This window comes from Ursus maritimus, unplaced genomic scaffold (assembly GCF_017311325.1).
Source record: "Ursus maritimus isolate PB19 unplaced genomic scaffold, ASM1731132v1 scaffold_24, whole genome shotgun sequence".
Taxonomy (NCBI): Eukaryota; Metazoa; Chordata; class Mammalia; order Carnivora; family Ursidae; genus Ursus; species Ursus maritimus.
Window position 1 is genome coordinate 14,058,762 of NW_024424897.1, and position 14,585 is coordinate 14,073,346.

The 14,585-nt window shown below is 42.5% G+C and overlaps 1 protein-coding gene, 1 long non-coding RNA gene and 1 other non-coding gene across 4 annotated transcripts; 2 read left to right on the forward strand and 1 right to left on the reverse strand.

Annotated features, from left to right (window-relative positions):
• Positions 1 to 299: 299 nt before the first annotated feature.
• Positions 300 to 372, reverse strand: TRNAR-CCG. The gene has a single exon. It is a non-coding gene; the product is annotated as a tRNA-Arg (tRNA).
• Positions 373 to 545: 173 nt separating this feature from the next.
• On the forward strand, positions 546 to 3,327 carry LOC103665652. The gene is made up of 3 exons (XR_569329.2): positions 546 to 645; positions 1,224 to 1,335; positions 2,314 to 3,327. It is a non-coding gene; the product is annotated as an uncharacterized LOC103665652 (long non-coding RNA).
• A 1,177-nt stretch (positions 3,328 to 4,504) lies between these two features.
• Positions 4,505 to 13,370, forward strand: KPNA2 (karyopherin subunit alpha 2). 2 transcript variants are annotated; one of them, XM_008693636.2, is made up of 12 exons: positions 4,531 to 4,661; positions 5,061 to 5,122; positions 5,982 to 6,077; positions 6,227 to 6,364; positions 8,025 to 8,113; positions 8,911 to 9,179; positions 9,440 to 9,534; positions 9,638 to 9,901; positions 10,097 to 10,330; positions 10,596 to 10,778; positions 12,301 to 12,450; positions 13,022 to 13,370. In XM_008693636.2, exons 3-12 carry the CDS (start codon positions 6,003 to 6,005, stop codon positions 13,112 to 13,114), a joined length of 1,590 nt encoding a protein of 529 aa, XP_008691858.1. In that variant the 5' UTR covers positions 4,531 to 4,661; positions 5,061 to 5,122; positions 5,982 to 6,002; the 3' UTR covers positions 13,115 to 13,370. The 2 variants fall into 2 exon arrangements, with proteins under 2 accessions (XP_008691857.1, XP_008691858.1); XM_008693635.2 differs by lacking the exon at positions 5,061 to 5,122 and having other exon boundaries at positions 4,505 to 4,661.
• The last annotated feature ends 1,215 nt before the right edge of the window (positions 13,371 to 14,585 follow it).

Genomic DNA, 14,585 nt, shown 5'->3' on the forward strand with positions numbered 1-14,585 from the left:
TACCATCTGTCTAGTCAGCCGTTCGTGCTTCCTAAGGATTTTTTTACCTAAAAAAAAAAAAAAAAGTCAGTATACGTTAAGTAAGAAAGAGTTAAGTGCTCTTGTTTCGTGCCAGATCTCCTCCTTCACTTGCAAGGTCTCAACTGCAGTATTTTTAAAACGCGGACCTGAGTTTCCTAATTTGTAAATACAGTTGTCGAGATCGCTGTTAGAGACGCGAAATGACCACAATTCAAAATCGACTTCACGGCCGTCAGTGCCCATTACCGCCTTTCTCTCCACCAAAATTAATCTCTGTGCGACCCAGATGGGACTCGAACCCACAATCCCCAGCTCCGGAGGCTGATGCCTTATCCATTAGGCCACTGGGTCACCACAGGATCCGGGTTCTCACACCGTCTCCTTACGCGATGCCATCATCGCGCCCCGCCCCGCGCTCCGCGGCCTCGCGTCGGGCGCCGAGTGATTTGGGAGCCGCCCCCAGCGGCGGCAGCGCGCGCCTGCGCCCCCCTGCGCCCTCCGCCGGGCCCGCCGCCCGCACCCCCGTGCGCCTGCGCGTGGCCCTCCTCATCCCTGTGCTCCGGGACTGCGTGGCCGGCACGCGGGAGCCTTTGGGCGGCTTCTTGCCTGCGGGGTTCTCGGAAGGTTCGCTGTCCTGGCTGCGTGTTACGCGCATTGGGGGAACTTAGACGAAATTCCAATGCCTGTCCTCCCTCCGTTCTAATTCTGTTTACCTGGATGAGCTCGGGTGTCTGCGTTGCACAAAGTTCCGTGGGACCGCCTAGTGCCGCCTGTCGCAGAGCTTGAGCTCCTTATGCACTTAGGCACCCCACAACCTTCCTGTCTCTTACTGCTCGTCCTTCCCTTTCTTTCCCGCAGTTATTCAGCGTGCAGCATTGTCATAAACCATTTTGTGCTGGGGACTGTTGAGGGATTCCAGGGGGAACAGGCTCCCTCCCCCCCAACTCTGCCCTTCTTCCTCACTCGTTTAACGTCCATTTTTCTCCCCTGTCTCTTCTTTCCCTCTAGATTGAAGGGGAAATGGATATAACAAGGTCCGTCAATCCAAAACAATAGGGATTTTGTTTGTTTTTATCCTGTCCTGGGTCTTGGATAAAGATTCAGAGACTTTTTGGTTCCATGCACTATATGTCTATGCTTGTTGCATGTGAAAATGCTGCATTCGTGGTTTTTAAAAATAAACAGTTTCGTTTTCTCCTTAGACACCGAACGCCTGTTCCTTGTAGAATTGTGTCAAGTTTCGGTAAGCCGAATGATGAAAATTGAAATTGACCAAAATTCTACCACGTGGAGCTTACCGCTGTTAACATTTTGGTGTGTATCTTTAAAATCTTAGGTGTCTGTGTGTCGTATGTCACTGTTTTATTACCTGTAAACCCCGAGTCGTTAAGGAAATGCTTTTAACGATAATTAGGACATTACTAGTAAATAACAATTCACTAATCATTTAGCATTGGTGGCACAGAAATGACAGTGGGTAAAACGGATACCTCAGTGAATCAAGGCAGCGGAACCAAACTAGTAATAGTCATCCTTCATGTTGACGCACTGGCCAAGGGGGTGGAGGTAGCCAGCTTCACTTAATGTCCTTGATGACCCCTGTAAAATTGTCAATTGTATTAAATGTCCACACTCGAGGACACATCTTTTTAATATTTCGTGTGACAAAATGGGAAGTATACATAAATCACTTCTATCACATACCAAAATACAATGGCTGCCTTTTTTTCCCCTTCAGTTTTTAAAAGAACATTTCATCTTTAGGTAATCTCTACCCCCATCGTGGGACCCTGAGATCAAGAGCTGCAAGCTCCAGAGACTGAGCCAGCCAGGCGCCCCACAGTGGTTGTCTTTCGGGGAAAGAAATTGTGTGATGTTTGAGTTGCAAGATAACCGAACTGCTTTTTCAGTGCAAAATGGTTTTTACTTGAAAGAACGGCTGACAGACAAGCTACGATTATTTAGCCTTAGACACACTTGGATTTGCTTCTCTGAAAGCAGCGGAGTTTCAGGCTCACGCCATCAGCACACGCAGTCCAGTGAAAGAGAGAGGACATCACACACAAAGAAGGGCTCAGTAAACATTTTATTGCATTGTGTTACATCTTCATCACCAAACCAATCCCCAGGTTTGGGGATGGAATGTACTGACTGGCGTAGGCCAGACAAAGCCCTCTCCTGAATCTCTGTCCAAACTATAATAGCTAAGAGTAGAGGGTGAATGGTACCCCCAGGACAACACTGTATCTTGCAAAGGCAACTTTCACTTTTGACATCATATTTCTGTTTCAGGTTGTTTTCAGGTGAGGGAACAGAATAGTGGTCAAGAGGATGGCAGCCTGGGTCTGAATCCCGTCTACCATTTACTGGCTGTGTGAACCTGGACAAGCTACTTAACCACTCCTAATTCAGTCTTCCCTTCTGTGAAATGGTACAGGTAATAATAATACTACAATACAGAGTTGTGAAGATTAGATGTATTAATATATGTAAAACACTTAGAATGCTTCTGGGCACATATTACTCCATATTTTCAAGCAAAAGAAAGCCCAGTATCACTAGCTTAAACAACAAAGGAAGTGTATCAGGTGACATAATTGCAAAGTTATATAATTGCAAACTTCAGAGGTAGGGCAGGCTGTTGATCAGAGCTTTCATGGTTTCTCTACAATTGTCCTATTCAAATTTCTAGGACTCACATCCCCCAGTTCAGAAGAACAGAGCCTGCTTTCCTATCTCCAGTCATTAAACAAAGGCATAGGCTTCCCAACTGAATGAATTTAGGTCATATGCCTGGCCCTGAACCATTCACGGTAGCCAAGAGAATCCCTTGCAATGACTGGTTTAGGGGTGAATTCTTTCCACATTTTTGCACTTGGGGAGATGAGATCTTACTGACTGAATAGGTGGGAGTAGAATCAACTGCCAATGAACCCCACGGTTGCTACACAATGAGTGAGGCTGGAACAAACGCCTACAAGAATGGACAAAGTTCAATGTTTGAATTTATTTATAGTAATAAACCAATAACGTTTCTAAAAATACCCTTTTTAGAATAGAAAAATTGCAGAATCTTTAAGTCTGATGCTCTGATAATCATTTGCGATGCAAGAAAGTGCAAAGATTTTATTCAGAAAAGTGTAAAATACAGCATAGAACACATTGGAACAATTGGCAAAACTTGAACACAGGCTATATTATAAATAATAGCATCAAAATTCAGTTGTCCTGGAGTCCCTGGCTGGCTCAGTCAATAGAGCATGCAACTCTTGATCTTGGGGTCATGAATTTGAGCCCCACCGTGGATGTAGAGATTACTAACCCTCCCAAAAAAAACAAAAGCCAAAGCAAACAAACAAAAAAAACAATTTAAAAAAAATCCTTAAAAGGGGCACCTGGGTGGCTCAGTCGGTTAAGTGTCTGCCTTCAGCTCAGGTCATGATCCCAGGGTCCTGGGATCCAGCCCTGCATGGGACTCCCTGCTCAGCAGGGAGTCAGCTTCTCCCTCTCCCTCTGTGCACGCTCTCTCTCTCAAGTAAATAAAATCTTAAAAAAAAAAAAATCCTTAAACAAAACAAAACAAGTTCATTTGTCCTGAATTTGATGATTGTAGTGTGGCCATATAAGAGAAAGTCATCAGAAGATACACACTTAAGGATTTAATGGCTAAGGGATAGAATTTCTAAAACTTACTCTCAAGTGATTCAAAAGTGTGTGTGTGTGTGTGTATATATATATATATATATATATATATATATATATATGGCTTTTACATAGTACCTTAACACGCACACACGCATCTGTGCGTTTGTGTGTATACACAGAGAAATAGCAAAATTGCAAAATGTTAACATTTGGCAAATCCGGATAAGATTTGCAATTCTTCTGTATTTGAAAATATTGAAAAATAAGAGTGTCAGGAGAAACAGGCATGAGAAATCTTTTGTTACCAGATTTGTGGCTTCTCTGCAGTTTTTTATGACACAAGTTAAAAAAAATAAAACAACAAAAAATGCAACACAAATTTGCCTTATCCCTTCCTTCCATAATCGCCAGAAACCCCGGCCAAGTTCCCACTGTGTCCTATCAAGGAAAAAACTCATAGCAGTATGTTTCTATATCAAGATTTTTTTTTTTAACCCACCTCTTCTATATCAAGATTTTTAAGAGAATTAGTTTGGAAATCAGTTGTGGTGTTTTGGTTAAAGCAGTCGCCCAGGCAAAACGACTTGCGAGCGACCTCCCTGGCATTAACTCTCTGCAGAGGCCCTCGGTTCCGGCCAAGTTGGGGCTGAGACCTGACCCGCTGCATGCCGGGATCTGGAGTCTTTCTTCACCCAACTGCAAAGCGCTCTGGGATTGTCCGGCCGCTCCCATATCTCGCGATATTATCGTCTCTTCTTCTTGGCCCTATGACCCCCCCCAACTTAACGTGTTTTTTAAATACGCCAATGGGCGCGCAGAGTAGGCTCGAACCAGCCAATCGGAATGCGGGGACACCGGGAAATTTAAATCGCGCCGGCCGGCTGCACGAGCCACACCGTCTTTGGGGTGATCCGTAGTGGACGTTTTGAGGGCAGCTGATCCGCAACCTGCGCGCCCGGGACCGCCTCCTGTGGAAGCCTGAGCCGGCCGTGTAGGTAGGAACTCAGGCCGGAGCCCGACCCGAGTGATAACGGCAGACCTGCAGGCCGCCCTCCGCTGCGGGTGGCGGGAGGGGAGGCCCGGAGTACACGCCCGACCTGGCTCTGGTCTCTCCCGTTGACCAGGCCTCGGGGGCGTCGTTCGTTGACGAGGCGGCTGTTTCGCGGTGCGTGGGCTTGGGTTTAAGGCCGCCGAGGCTCTGCGAACTGCGGCTGCACCTCTGGCGCGTTGCGGCCCGGAAAATCAGTGAGGCCCGAGGGCGAGAGTCCCGGGAGGCGGCCCAGCGCCTCTGGTCCCTCCTCCGCCCGTTCCCCGCTGCATCCTCCCGGGTGGGGGGCAGGGGAAGGGCCTGGAGATGGGGGTGGCAGTTGGAAGAACTGTCTTTTAACACGTAGGCCCAGGGTTGGCTGTGACACAGCGTCGGGAAAGAACATCACGGAATGAAAGATAACAAATTGTAAGGAGGATTTGTACTTTCGTCCCCTTTTGGCGATCGCTCTTCTAAGATCCCAGTCTGAATGAAGCACAGTTGATACCAGCCTAATTAAGTGCATGCACTCGAAATTCCCGGAAGTGATAATGGTTGCGAGATGCTGAGGATGCAGAACTGTCTCGAGTTTTCAGTATTGACACGAAATGTTATGGAAGACTCCATAATGTGATGATGGGCCAAGTATTTCTTTAATTTTCAAGTGTGGAGAATGTACCTATTTTGGTCATTTAAAGACAATAGAGAGAGCCTCCAGGATATGGATTTGTTGCCCGTAGGACATAGGTTTTAACTGTGAGCTTAGTTCCCCTCGTCTTCAATTAACTGTTTAATTGAAATAGTACAGTTGCACTGTCCAGTATGGTAGTCACCAAACGGATGTGGCTAGCCCGGATTGGGATATGCTGTAAGCCTAAAGTACGTACAAGATTTCAGAGAATTGGGATGAAAAAAGTGTAAAATATCTCAATAACTCGAAATACTATAATATGTTGAAATGAGAACATATTGGATGTGTTAGGTTAAACAAAATAGATTAAAATCAGTTTCACTCGTTTCTTTTTGAAAAATGTGGTTACTAGGAAATTTAAATTTATGTAGCTTGCTTTCTATTTCTGATGGACAGCACTGCTCCAGGAAGTCCCAGTCCTTCAGAGAGGAGGGGACTAATACTGTTTGGCCAGTTCACTATTTCATAGTGCTGAAAAAGGAAGTTGCTCCTCTAATAGACGAGTGTGGATCCAGTATATATACCTGATTCTGTTAATGCTTTTCTTACTGACAAAGCAAAATGATAAAAGGGAAATATTTTCTCTCCATCTTACAGCTTTCTCCCTTTGTCTCAACCATGTCCACCAACGAGAATGCTAATTCACCAGCTGCCCGCCTTAACAGATTCAAGAACAAGGGGAAAGACAGTACGGTGAGTACCTTCTGTTTGCTTTCCTACGATATTTTTTAAATGGAAAGATATTTGGGAAGGGATCAGAACTTTGAGGAAATTTGAAATAAATGTCCTCACTTCGCAAAAAAACTGATAACAGTAAGTAAAGTGGGTTATCTTTTTCCAAGGAAATGAGGCGGCGCCGAATAGAAGTTAATGTGGAACTGAGGAAAGCAAAGAAGGATGACCAGATGCTAAAAAGGAGAAACGTAAGCTCATTTCCTGATGACGCTACCTCTCCACTGCAGGAAAACCGCAACAACCAGGTAAATATATATTTTAGATTATGAATTACGGCAAACCCACAAAATCAATATGGGGCTTTTCTTAGAAATTTAAATAATAAAGGGGCGCCTGGGTGGCTTAAGAATCCCACTCTGGGGGCGCCTGGGTGGCACAACGGTTGAGCGTCTGCCTTCGGCTCAGGGCGTGATCCCAGCATTCTGGGATCGAGCCCCACATCGGGCTCTTCCGCTGGGAGCCTGCTTCTTCCTCTCCCACTCCCCCTGCTTGTGTTCCCTCTCTCGCTGGCTGTCTCTATCTCTGTCGAATAAATAAAATCTTAAAAAAAAAAAAAAAATTAAAAAAAAAAAAAAAAGAATCCCACTCTGCCTCAGCTCAGGTCCTGATCTCAGGCTTGTGAGATCTGAGCCCCTCATTGGGCTCCACGCGGGGCATGGAGCCTACTTAAAGAAAGAAAGAAATTTACATAACATTCCTGACCTAATGGTTTTAGCTCTTCATAATCTACTGAAGCTGATTCTAAGGTCTCCTTTAGCTCTGAACTCCTTTCAGGTTTCCCTGCATTTCTAGCCACCAGTTCAGTCCTCAACTGGCCATTCCAGTGTTAATTGAAAGTTAGTGTGTCTAGAACCAATCACTTTCTGGCTTTTTAGGGTGTTAGGGTGTTTTTGTACTTCTCACTAGCTTTGTTCAGATCTTTTTCCTCCTGAAATATTTTCATTGGTTTTCTAATTTATCTTTCCNNAAATTCTATGCCACATACTATTTACCTAAACATAGTCTTAAAATACCTCTTCTTTCTCTGCTTAAAAACTTTGGTAGTTTTAAATCTATATTCTTTGAAAAACAATTTTTTTTTTGTAAATTAGATCAATCTTAGATTTTCAGTTTATCTTTTTTGTCTTTCAATGATACTGGGACCCTTTAATGCCTCAAATTTTTTTTTCGCTGAATAGTACCTATGTGTTATTTTGGGGGTACTATATTCAAATCCTATCTTCTGATAGCACTCCTTGGTCAACCTACCAGGAAAAATTATCCTTTTTCAGAATTCCCCTAGCATCCCAGTTGTGCACTAAAGATGGAGAGTAAATGCTAACAGAACAGGAGTATTCACCATTTGTTTTATGGTTATCTATTTTTCACATTTTCCTTGTTAAGTTGTAAGCTCCTACGGAAAAAGGGATGCTGTCTTTTTGAGTTAACTGTAGCACTGATTCTCAAACGCTTCTGCAATCACAATATGAAGCATTTGTAGCACTGTACTGTGGAAATGAAATGCATAGATTATAAGCTTAGATAGGAAAATCCCCAGCACGTTGCCTATATAAGTCTATCCCTTTCTCCCTAACAGCATATCTGAAAGCAAGTGATTGAGACTAATGTAGGAACAACCTTCAAACTGCTCTAATTTCATTTATTAAATTGTTCACAGTCTCCTCTTTTAGTGACAAAATTCTGTGATGATACTCCGTAACTGGAGATTCCAGTGAGTCATACACCAAGTTTGAGCACTGTTCTGCACATGAAAGTACGAATATTTAATAGCCAAAATTGCATGTAAGGCTAAACTTCTAGTAACTGATTATAAACCTAAAAATGTCTTCACAATGGCAAGTAGGGATTTTGTTTGCTTAATCTTAAAAATAATAATTTGTGAAATTAATACCACTGTCCTTGCAGGGCACTGTAAATTGGTCTGTTGATGACATTGTCAAAGGCATAAATAGCAACAATTTGGAAAGCCAGCTCCAGGCTACTCAAGCTGCTAGGTAAGTCTTTTCTGCCAAAGCGTGGGCAACCTAAGATATCAACCCTTTCGGAATTTTTTTCGTGGGGAAGAGACAGACAGATGGCATGGGTAAAATAAAGATTAAGTTGGCCATAGGCCTGTTTTCATTAGAATCTTCCCTTAGGTGAAACTGATTTTGTATAAATCACAGTTGCCTTAAGTCCTGCCCACCCCCAGTGATAATCGGTATTAACCTTTGGGTGTGCTTTTTGAGTAAATTACAAAGTTTTTGTCAAGGTGGCATTTCAAGTTGGTGTCAGGAGGAATTATTCAGTAAGTGGGATTGGCACATCCATTTAGAATGGCGCATTTACTCTTTCCTCTAGCAAATACAAATATTTGTGACATCCATCTCTAGTTTGGCAGTGTGCTGAAAAACAAGTCAAGTGACAAATGATGAAGGAAAAGGTGTTTAACCTCACTAGTACTTAGGGAAACACAAATTAACAATGGTTGTGTAATTGTGTCAGATTGTCGAAGTTTTAAAGTGACAAGATCTAAAGTAGTTTCTGGGGATGCCGAGAGGAGGCTGATTTACATTATTGGTAATATTTCAGTTTTGGAAAAAAGGTAGTTAAAGACACCACGTGTGGCAGCACTGTGCAGCCAGTCTGTTCATCTCCTAAGTTCCAGGAGATCTGAACATTTAGTGCAGTACTTTAAAAGGTTACCTCAAGTTCTAAACTCTTGAATTGCATTTTAAATTGATTTTTAAAGTTAACAAACTTATCTTGATAATCATCTTTAACTTTTGTTTCTCTTTTTGCTTACCCTTAGGAAACTGCTTTCTAGGGAAAAACAGCCCCCCATAGACAACATAATCCGGGCTGGTTTGATTCCAAAATTTGTGTCCTTCTTGGGCAGAACTGATTGTAGTCCCATTCAGTTTGAATCTGCTTGGGCTCTCACTAACATTGCTTCCGGCACATCAGAACAGACCAAGGCTGTGGTAGATGGAGGTGCTATCCCAGCATTCATTTCTCTTCTGGCATCTTCGCATGCCCACATCAGTGAACAAGCTGTATGGGCTCTAGGAAACATCGCAGGTACTCGGATTTAAAATTCTTTTGACTGTCTCTAATCATACTGAGGTTGGGAGAAGTCCCTTGTCATAGGTAATAGTGACCTGTGTGTTAAGATTTACACTTGCTTGCTTCCAGTGCTTATAAGGGAAGCTAGTGGCATCTAAGTAAGTTTGAGAATTTGCTGGAGTATTGTCTTTGTGTTAGGACGCTGGTGCACTGAGTCACTGAACATCCGTGGTGCTAGACAAGTCGATTATGATTAACCTTGCCTTTTTTTTTAGGTGACGGTTCAGTTTTTCGAGACTTGGTTATCAAGTATGGTGCAGTTGATCCGCTCTTGGCTCTCCTTGCGGTTCCCGATATGTCATCTTTAGCAGTAAGTTACTAACATAAGCCAGGTTACTCACTTCTTGATTCTAATTTTTCCCACCCCCTCAAAATATAGAGAGACCTGTGATTGCATTTTTCTCTCCCCTCAGTGTGGTTACTTACGGAACCTGACTTGGACGCTTTCAAACCTCTGTCGCAACAAGAATCCCGCACCCCCGTTAGATGCTGTTGAACAGATCCTTCCTACCTTAGTTCGTCTCCTGCATCACGATGACCCAGAAGTATTAGCAGATACCTGCTGGGCCATTTCCTACCTTACCGATGGTCCAAATGAACGGATTGAAATGGTTGTGAAAACAGGAGTCGTGCCGCAGCTTGTGAAGCTTCTAGGAGCTACTGAGTTGCCCATTGTGGTAAGTTGTTGACTTTTAGATGAGAATATAAACCAGAAGAAGCACGGTCAACTGATGCTAATGTTGACACCTTGCCTGTTTTAGGCCATGAGGAGCCTCTGACTTGTCAAAACCTTTAAGGTATAGAGTTTTTGAGCAGTGCTGGAAAACATAAAAGGTAACTGTTGGCATCAACATTTTTTTTTTCCTTTTCAGACTCCTGCGCTAAGAGCCATAGGAAATATTGTCACTGGGACAGACGAACAGACTCAGGTTGTAATAGATGCAGGAGCACTTGCTGTCTTTCCCAGCCTGCTAACGAACCCCAAAACTAACATTCAGAAGGAAGCTACATGGACAATGTCAAACATCACAGCTGGTCGCCAGGACCAGATACAGCAAGTTGTGAATCATGGATTAGTCCCATTCCTCGTTGGTGTTCTCTCTAAGGTAATGAAGTCTTAATACTTCATCAGAGGATGTTAGTATTTACGGACGGGCATTTGGTAGAGCCGTGCTTGGTAAGAATCTTAACATACCGGTGTTGGGTTCTACTTCGAGTCCTTTGCTAAATGGTGGCCAGTAACCTCTTTTATTTACTTAAGGTTGGATGGAGTCAGTTGGTAGTTTTAGTCCTTGTTTTTCGATAACTGTACTTTTGGGATCTTGTTTTTACAGTCCTTCTAAAGTAAACTTGTTTCCTTATGTTTATTAGGCAGACTTTAAGACACAAAAGGAAGCTGTATGGGCTGTGACCAACTATACAAGTGGTGGGACAGTCGAACAGATTGTATACCTCGTTCACTGTGGCATAATAGAACCATTGATGAACCTCTTAACTGCAAAAGATACCAAAATTATTCTGGTTATTCTGGATGCCATTTCAAATATCTTTCAGGTAAGTCATAAGATAGCATTTGAATTTGGGCTTGATAGTAATTAAGGATATTTAGACTCAGAGTAGGGCAGCTAAGTTTACTCAGTAGGCCACAGAATTAGAAAGGCTTTTTCTGCGGGGCACACTCTTGGTAAGACGTGACAAGGGATTATAAGAGATTTAAAGGAGATGACAAGTAGGTGACCCGAATTGAAATCAAGTCTGTGTGTGGACAGGATTCGTTCCTATCTGTTTTGTCAAAAATCTTTAATTCTCCAATGTCATACTGAGTTTTGGTGGAATTAAGTTTTGATGACTTAGTTGTCTAATTTTATTTTTCTTCTGGTTCCTTTCCTAATCAACCCGAGCTTGCTAGCATGTAGCACTTTGTCACCGTGGTTGAAGGTAGGTAGGTCCTACCGAACGACTTTAAACTTCCGATTATGAAAATTTTACCTAGAGCAGTCGAGTCTAGAATAATAATGCGTGGTGTACCCATTACCCAGCATAAATAATTTGTCAACATTTGGCCTTTTTTCCTACTCCCCCCCCCTACCTAAATCCTTTAAATTATTTGAAGCATATAAGTTATTTTATCTGTAAATATTTATGTATCCTAAAATTTGAGGACTTTAAAAAAGGCTAACCATAATATCAATTTTATACCTAATATGTTCTTGGTATCAGCAAATAATCCAATCAGGGAAATTTATTTTTATACACCTTAGGCCATCTTTGCCCTTAAACGATAGTTCTCAACCTTGACTACATTTTGGTGTTATCTGAAGTGCTTTTTAAAAAAGATTTTATGTATTTATTTATTTACTCACTGACTCATTCACTCATTCATTCATTTATGAGACAGAGCATGTGTTGGGGGGACGGGGCAGGGGAGAGAGAGAATCTCAGCAGCCTGAGTGCAGAACCCATTGTGGGGCTCAGTCCCACGACCCCTGACATCATGACTTGAGCTGAAACCAAGAGCCAGATGCTTAACTGAGCCCCGCAGGTGCCCCTCAGGTGCTTTTATAAAACAGTAATTTTGTGTTCCCAACACAGACCAAATGTAACTGGATATGGTGTCGTTTTTAAAATTGCCCAGGTGCTTTTGATGCACAGAAATGATTGAGAACTACTGTAGGATCCGGCTAGCGCTGCAGAAGTAGCTGCTGAGAGCGGGTACAGATTTTTAGAAAATGTAAACCGGAGGGGCGCCTGGGTGGCTTAGTCAGTTAAGCGTCTGCCTTTGGCTCTGGTTGTGATCCCAGGAGTGAGCCCCACGTCAGGCTCCCTGCTCAGTGGGGAGTCTGCTTCCTCTGCCCTTCACCCCACTTGTGCTCTCTCTTTCAAATAAATAGATAAAATCTTAAAAAAAAAAAAAAAAAGAAAAGAAAATGTGAATTGGGGATAAAACCATCTCATAGGATTGTTGAAGAAACTTTTCAGGTGGTTGTCGGATATACATCAATGCCCAAACGTAAACATTATTTTCATTAAAATAGACGATTTAGTAAATTCCAGTAAACTTGGAATTTTGTTTTAGGCTGCTGAGAAACTAGGTGAAACTGAGAAACTTAGTATAATGATTGAAGAATGTGGAGGTTTGGACAAAATTGAAGCTCTGCAAAACCATGAAAATGAGTCTGTGTACAAAGCTTCATTAAACTTAATTGAGAAGTATTTCTCTGTAGAGGTGAGTAACATGGTAATGTTGACAGGAATTTGGAAAACACACAAAGTCAAGCCCCTAAGATTTTTTTCCCTTATACTTTTTCAATGAGCCCTGCGTCCTTGTTGAATATGGCAAAATACCAGTGTGAGTAGGACATGATGTACGTATTTGCTCCTCAGATGTTTGGCTTGATGATCATACAATCTTTAACTAGAAATTTTAAAAATCTTAAAAAATCACTACTTTCGAATGAATAGTCTTAGGGACTTAAGAATATCTTGAGAGTAAGTTTGTGCAGGAGTTGATGGAGAAGTGGGCAACCTACTGAAAGTGACGGGTGGGGAAGAAGATCTCTGTTGTGGTAGCGTTCCTTCACCCATTCAGGCTCTTCCTCTCCCAGGCGCTCCTGAATTGGCAAGTTTCGGCAGCTCTCTCCCCTATTTGAAATACTGAAATACGGTTATAGTAATAAAGGTGTAACATGCAAATGAAGACCTTAAGAGTAAATACAGACTTCTAGGCAGACTGCTGCCTAGAATTGTGCTATGTCTGTGGAATTATATTGTTTGGTTTTGTTTTTTAATACTTCCAGGAAGAGGAAGATCAGAATGTTGTGCCAGAAACTACCTCTGAAGGCTATACGTTCCAAGTTCAGGACGGCACTCCTGGGACCTTCAACTTTTAGATTGTACAGCTGAGGCAGAAAGTTGTTTGTTGTGTACTCTGTTGGGTAGAAGTTCGTCTTACTGTTTCTCTACTAAGAACTCTTTTTAAATGTGTTTTGTTATTGTAGCACTTTTTACAACAAAACTATACTTGACCAGTTCCAAACTGTACAAACTGTGTGCAGCTCCTCCTCTCAGTGGGTTTCTTATTTCTATGTGGAATCTCCTCTCTTGCAGTGTCCTGTAAATAAAGATTAAATTCGACCCTTTTCTTTACTTCACCGTTCCTATGTATTGCTTTCTAATTTGGACTTGTTCAGATTGCTGTGAAGTGTGCCGGAACCAAACCCCTGTGAGTAACCAGACGTGTGGTTCTGGTTGTAGACACGGTTTGATGTCAGGTTTGTGAGGTCATCAAGGATGCAAGGGTGATAACTTTTTCCTGCCCACTTAGGAGTTCTGGCTTTGCTCTCGGCTGCTTCCATTCTTTGTAAATAATGGCCGTTGGCGCTTCCAGACGTCATATCCACTACACACCAGCCAGAATAGAATTTTTCAGAAGTTTTTATAGAAAAATGAACAAAATTTCCCAGAAGCCCTCAGCCAGGGTCTCCTTAAATCTCTCTGGCCAGGGAGATGGGATTGGGAGGGGGGGAAAAAAAAACATATATATATATATATATATAAATATATAAATTTAATCACAAGTCTCCTCGAGCTCCAGGTAGAATTCATCTGTCCCAAACTTCAAGGCTGTACGTGATTCCAAAGATGTACATTGGTTTACCCAGAAATTCTGCTTAATTGGTAAGGGGTGGGGTCCAAGTATTTTCTCTTTTAAATTTAATCCCCTTATGCTCTTTCTGTACAGTCCAGGTGTAAAGCCACTAATCTAAAGAGTAGTTATGCTATTAGCAGTATAAGAAATGGATTTGGGGGAGAGAAGGAGGGTTAACCAAAGTGCCCCAGAATCTTAGGACAAATGAAATGCACCTTAAAAACACTACTGTACGTTTCTCCTTTGATGAGTGGAAAAGTCATGAGCGAAGCCTCCACTGCTGAAATCGGACAGCGTTGCCTGCTTGTTTTCCCATGGAAGCTCTAGAGCTGAGGGTGGAGGTGGGCATTTGGGTTGAAGACCGAAAGTGAGTTAGGACCACAAAGGGCTACGGTATTCAGTAAAATCAGCTAGTTTTGCAAGTCAGGAGTAGTACAATGCAACAGATTTCCATTTACTTTGTCTCGGAATAAACGTAAGGATATTCTTACCTCCTTAGTTCACCAGCCTGCACCTAAGTACGTTTTTCCTTTTGGAGATAACAGACTTTCAAAGTTTAATTGTGAAATATTTAATGCTTATTTAGGTGTGGATATAGAGAATACTTCGGCTAATGCTTATTAGCCGGCAGCCAAGTTTCTAATTTGGAACACCGAGCCATGTTACGCCTGGTCCTCCCGAGCTCAGTGTGGCCTGGTGGGAGCTCTGGTCAT

Excerpts from the sequence above, each read along its gene's own strand:
- KPNA2 (XM_008693635.2), top strand. The coding sequence starts at position 6,003 with ATGTCCACCAACGAGAATGCTAATTCACCAGCTGCCCGCCTTAACAGA. Across the intron at positions 10,331-10,595 it reads TCGTTGGTGTTCTCTCTAAG|GCAGACTTTAAGACACAAAA; the intron begins GTAATGAAGTCT and ends TATGTTTATTAG. Across the intron at positions 12,451-13,021 it reads AGAAGTATTTCTCTGTAGAG|GAAGAGGAAGATCAGAATGT; the intron begins GTGAGTAACATG and ends TAATACTTCCAG.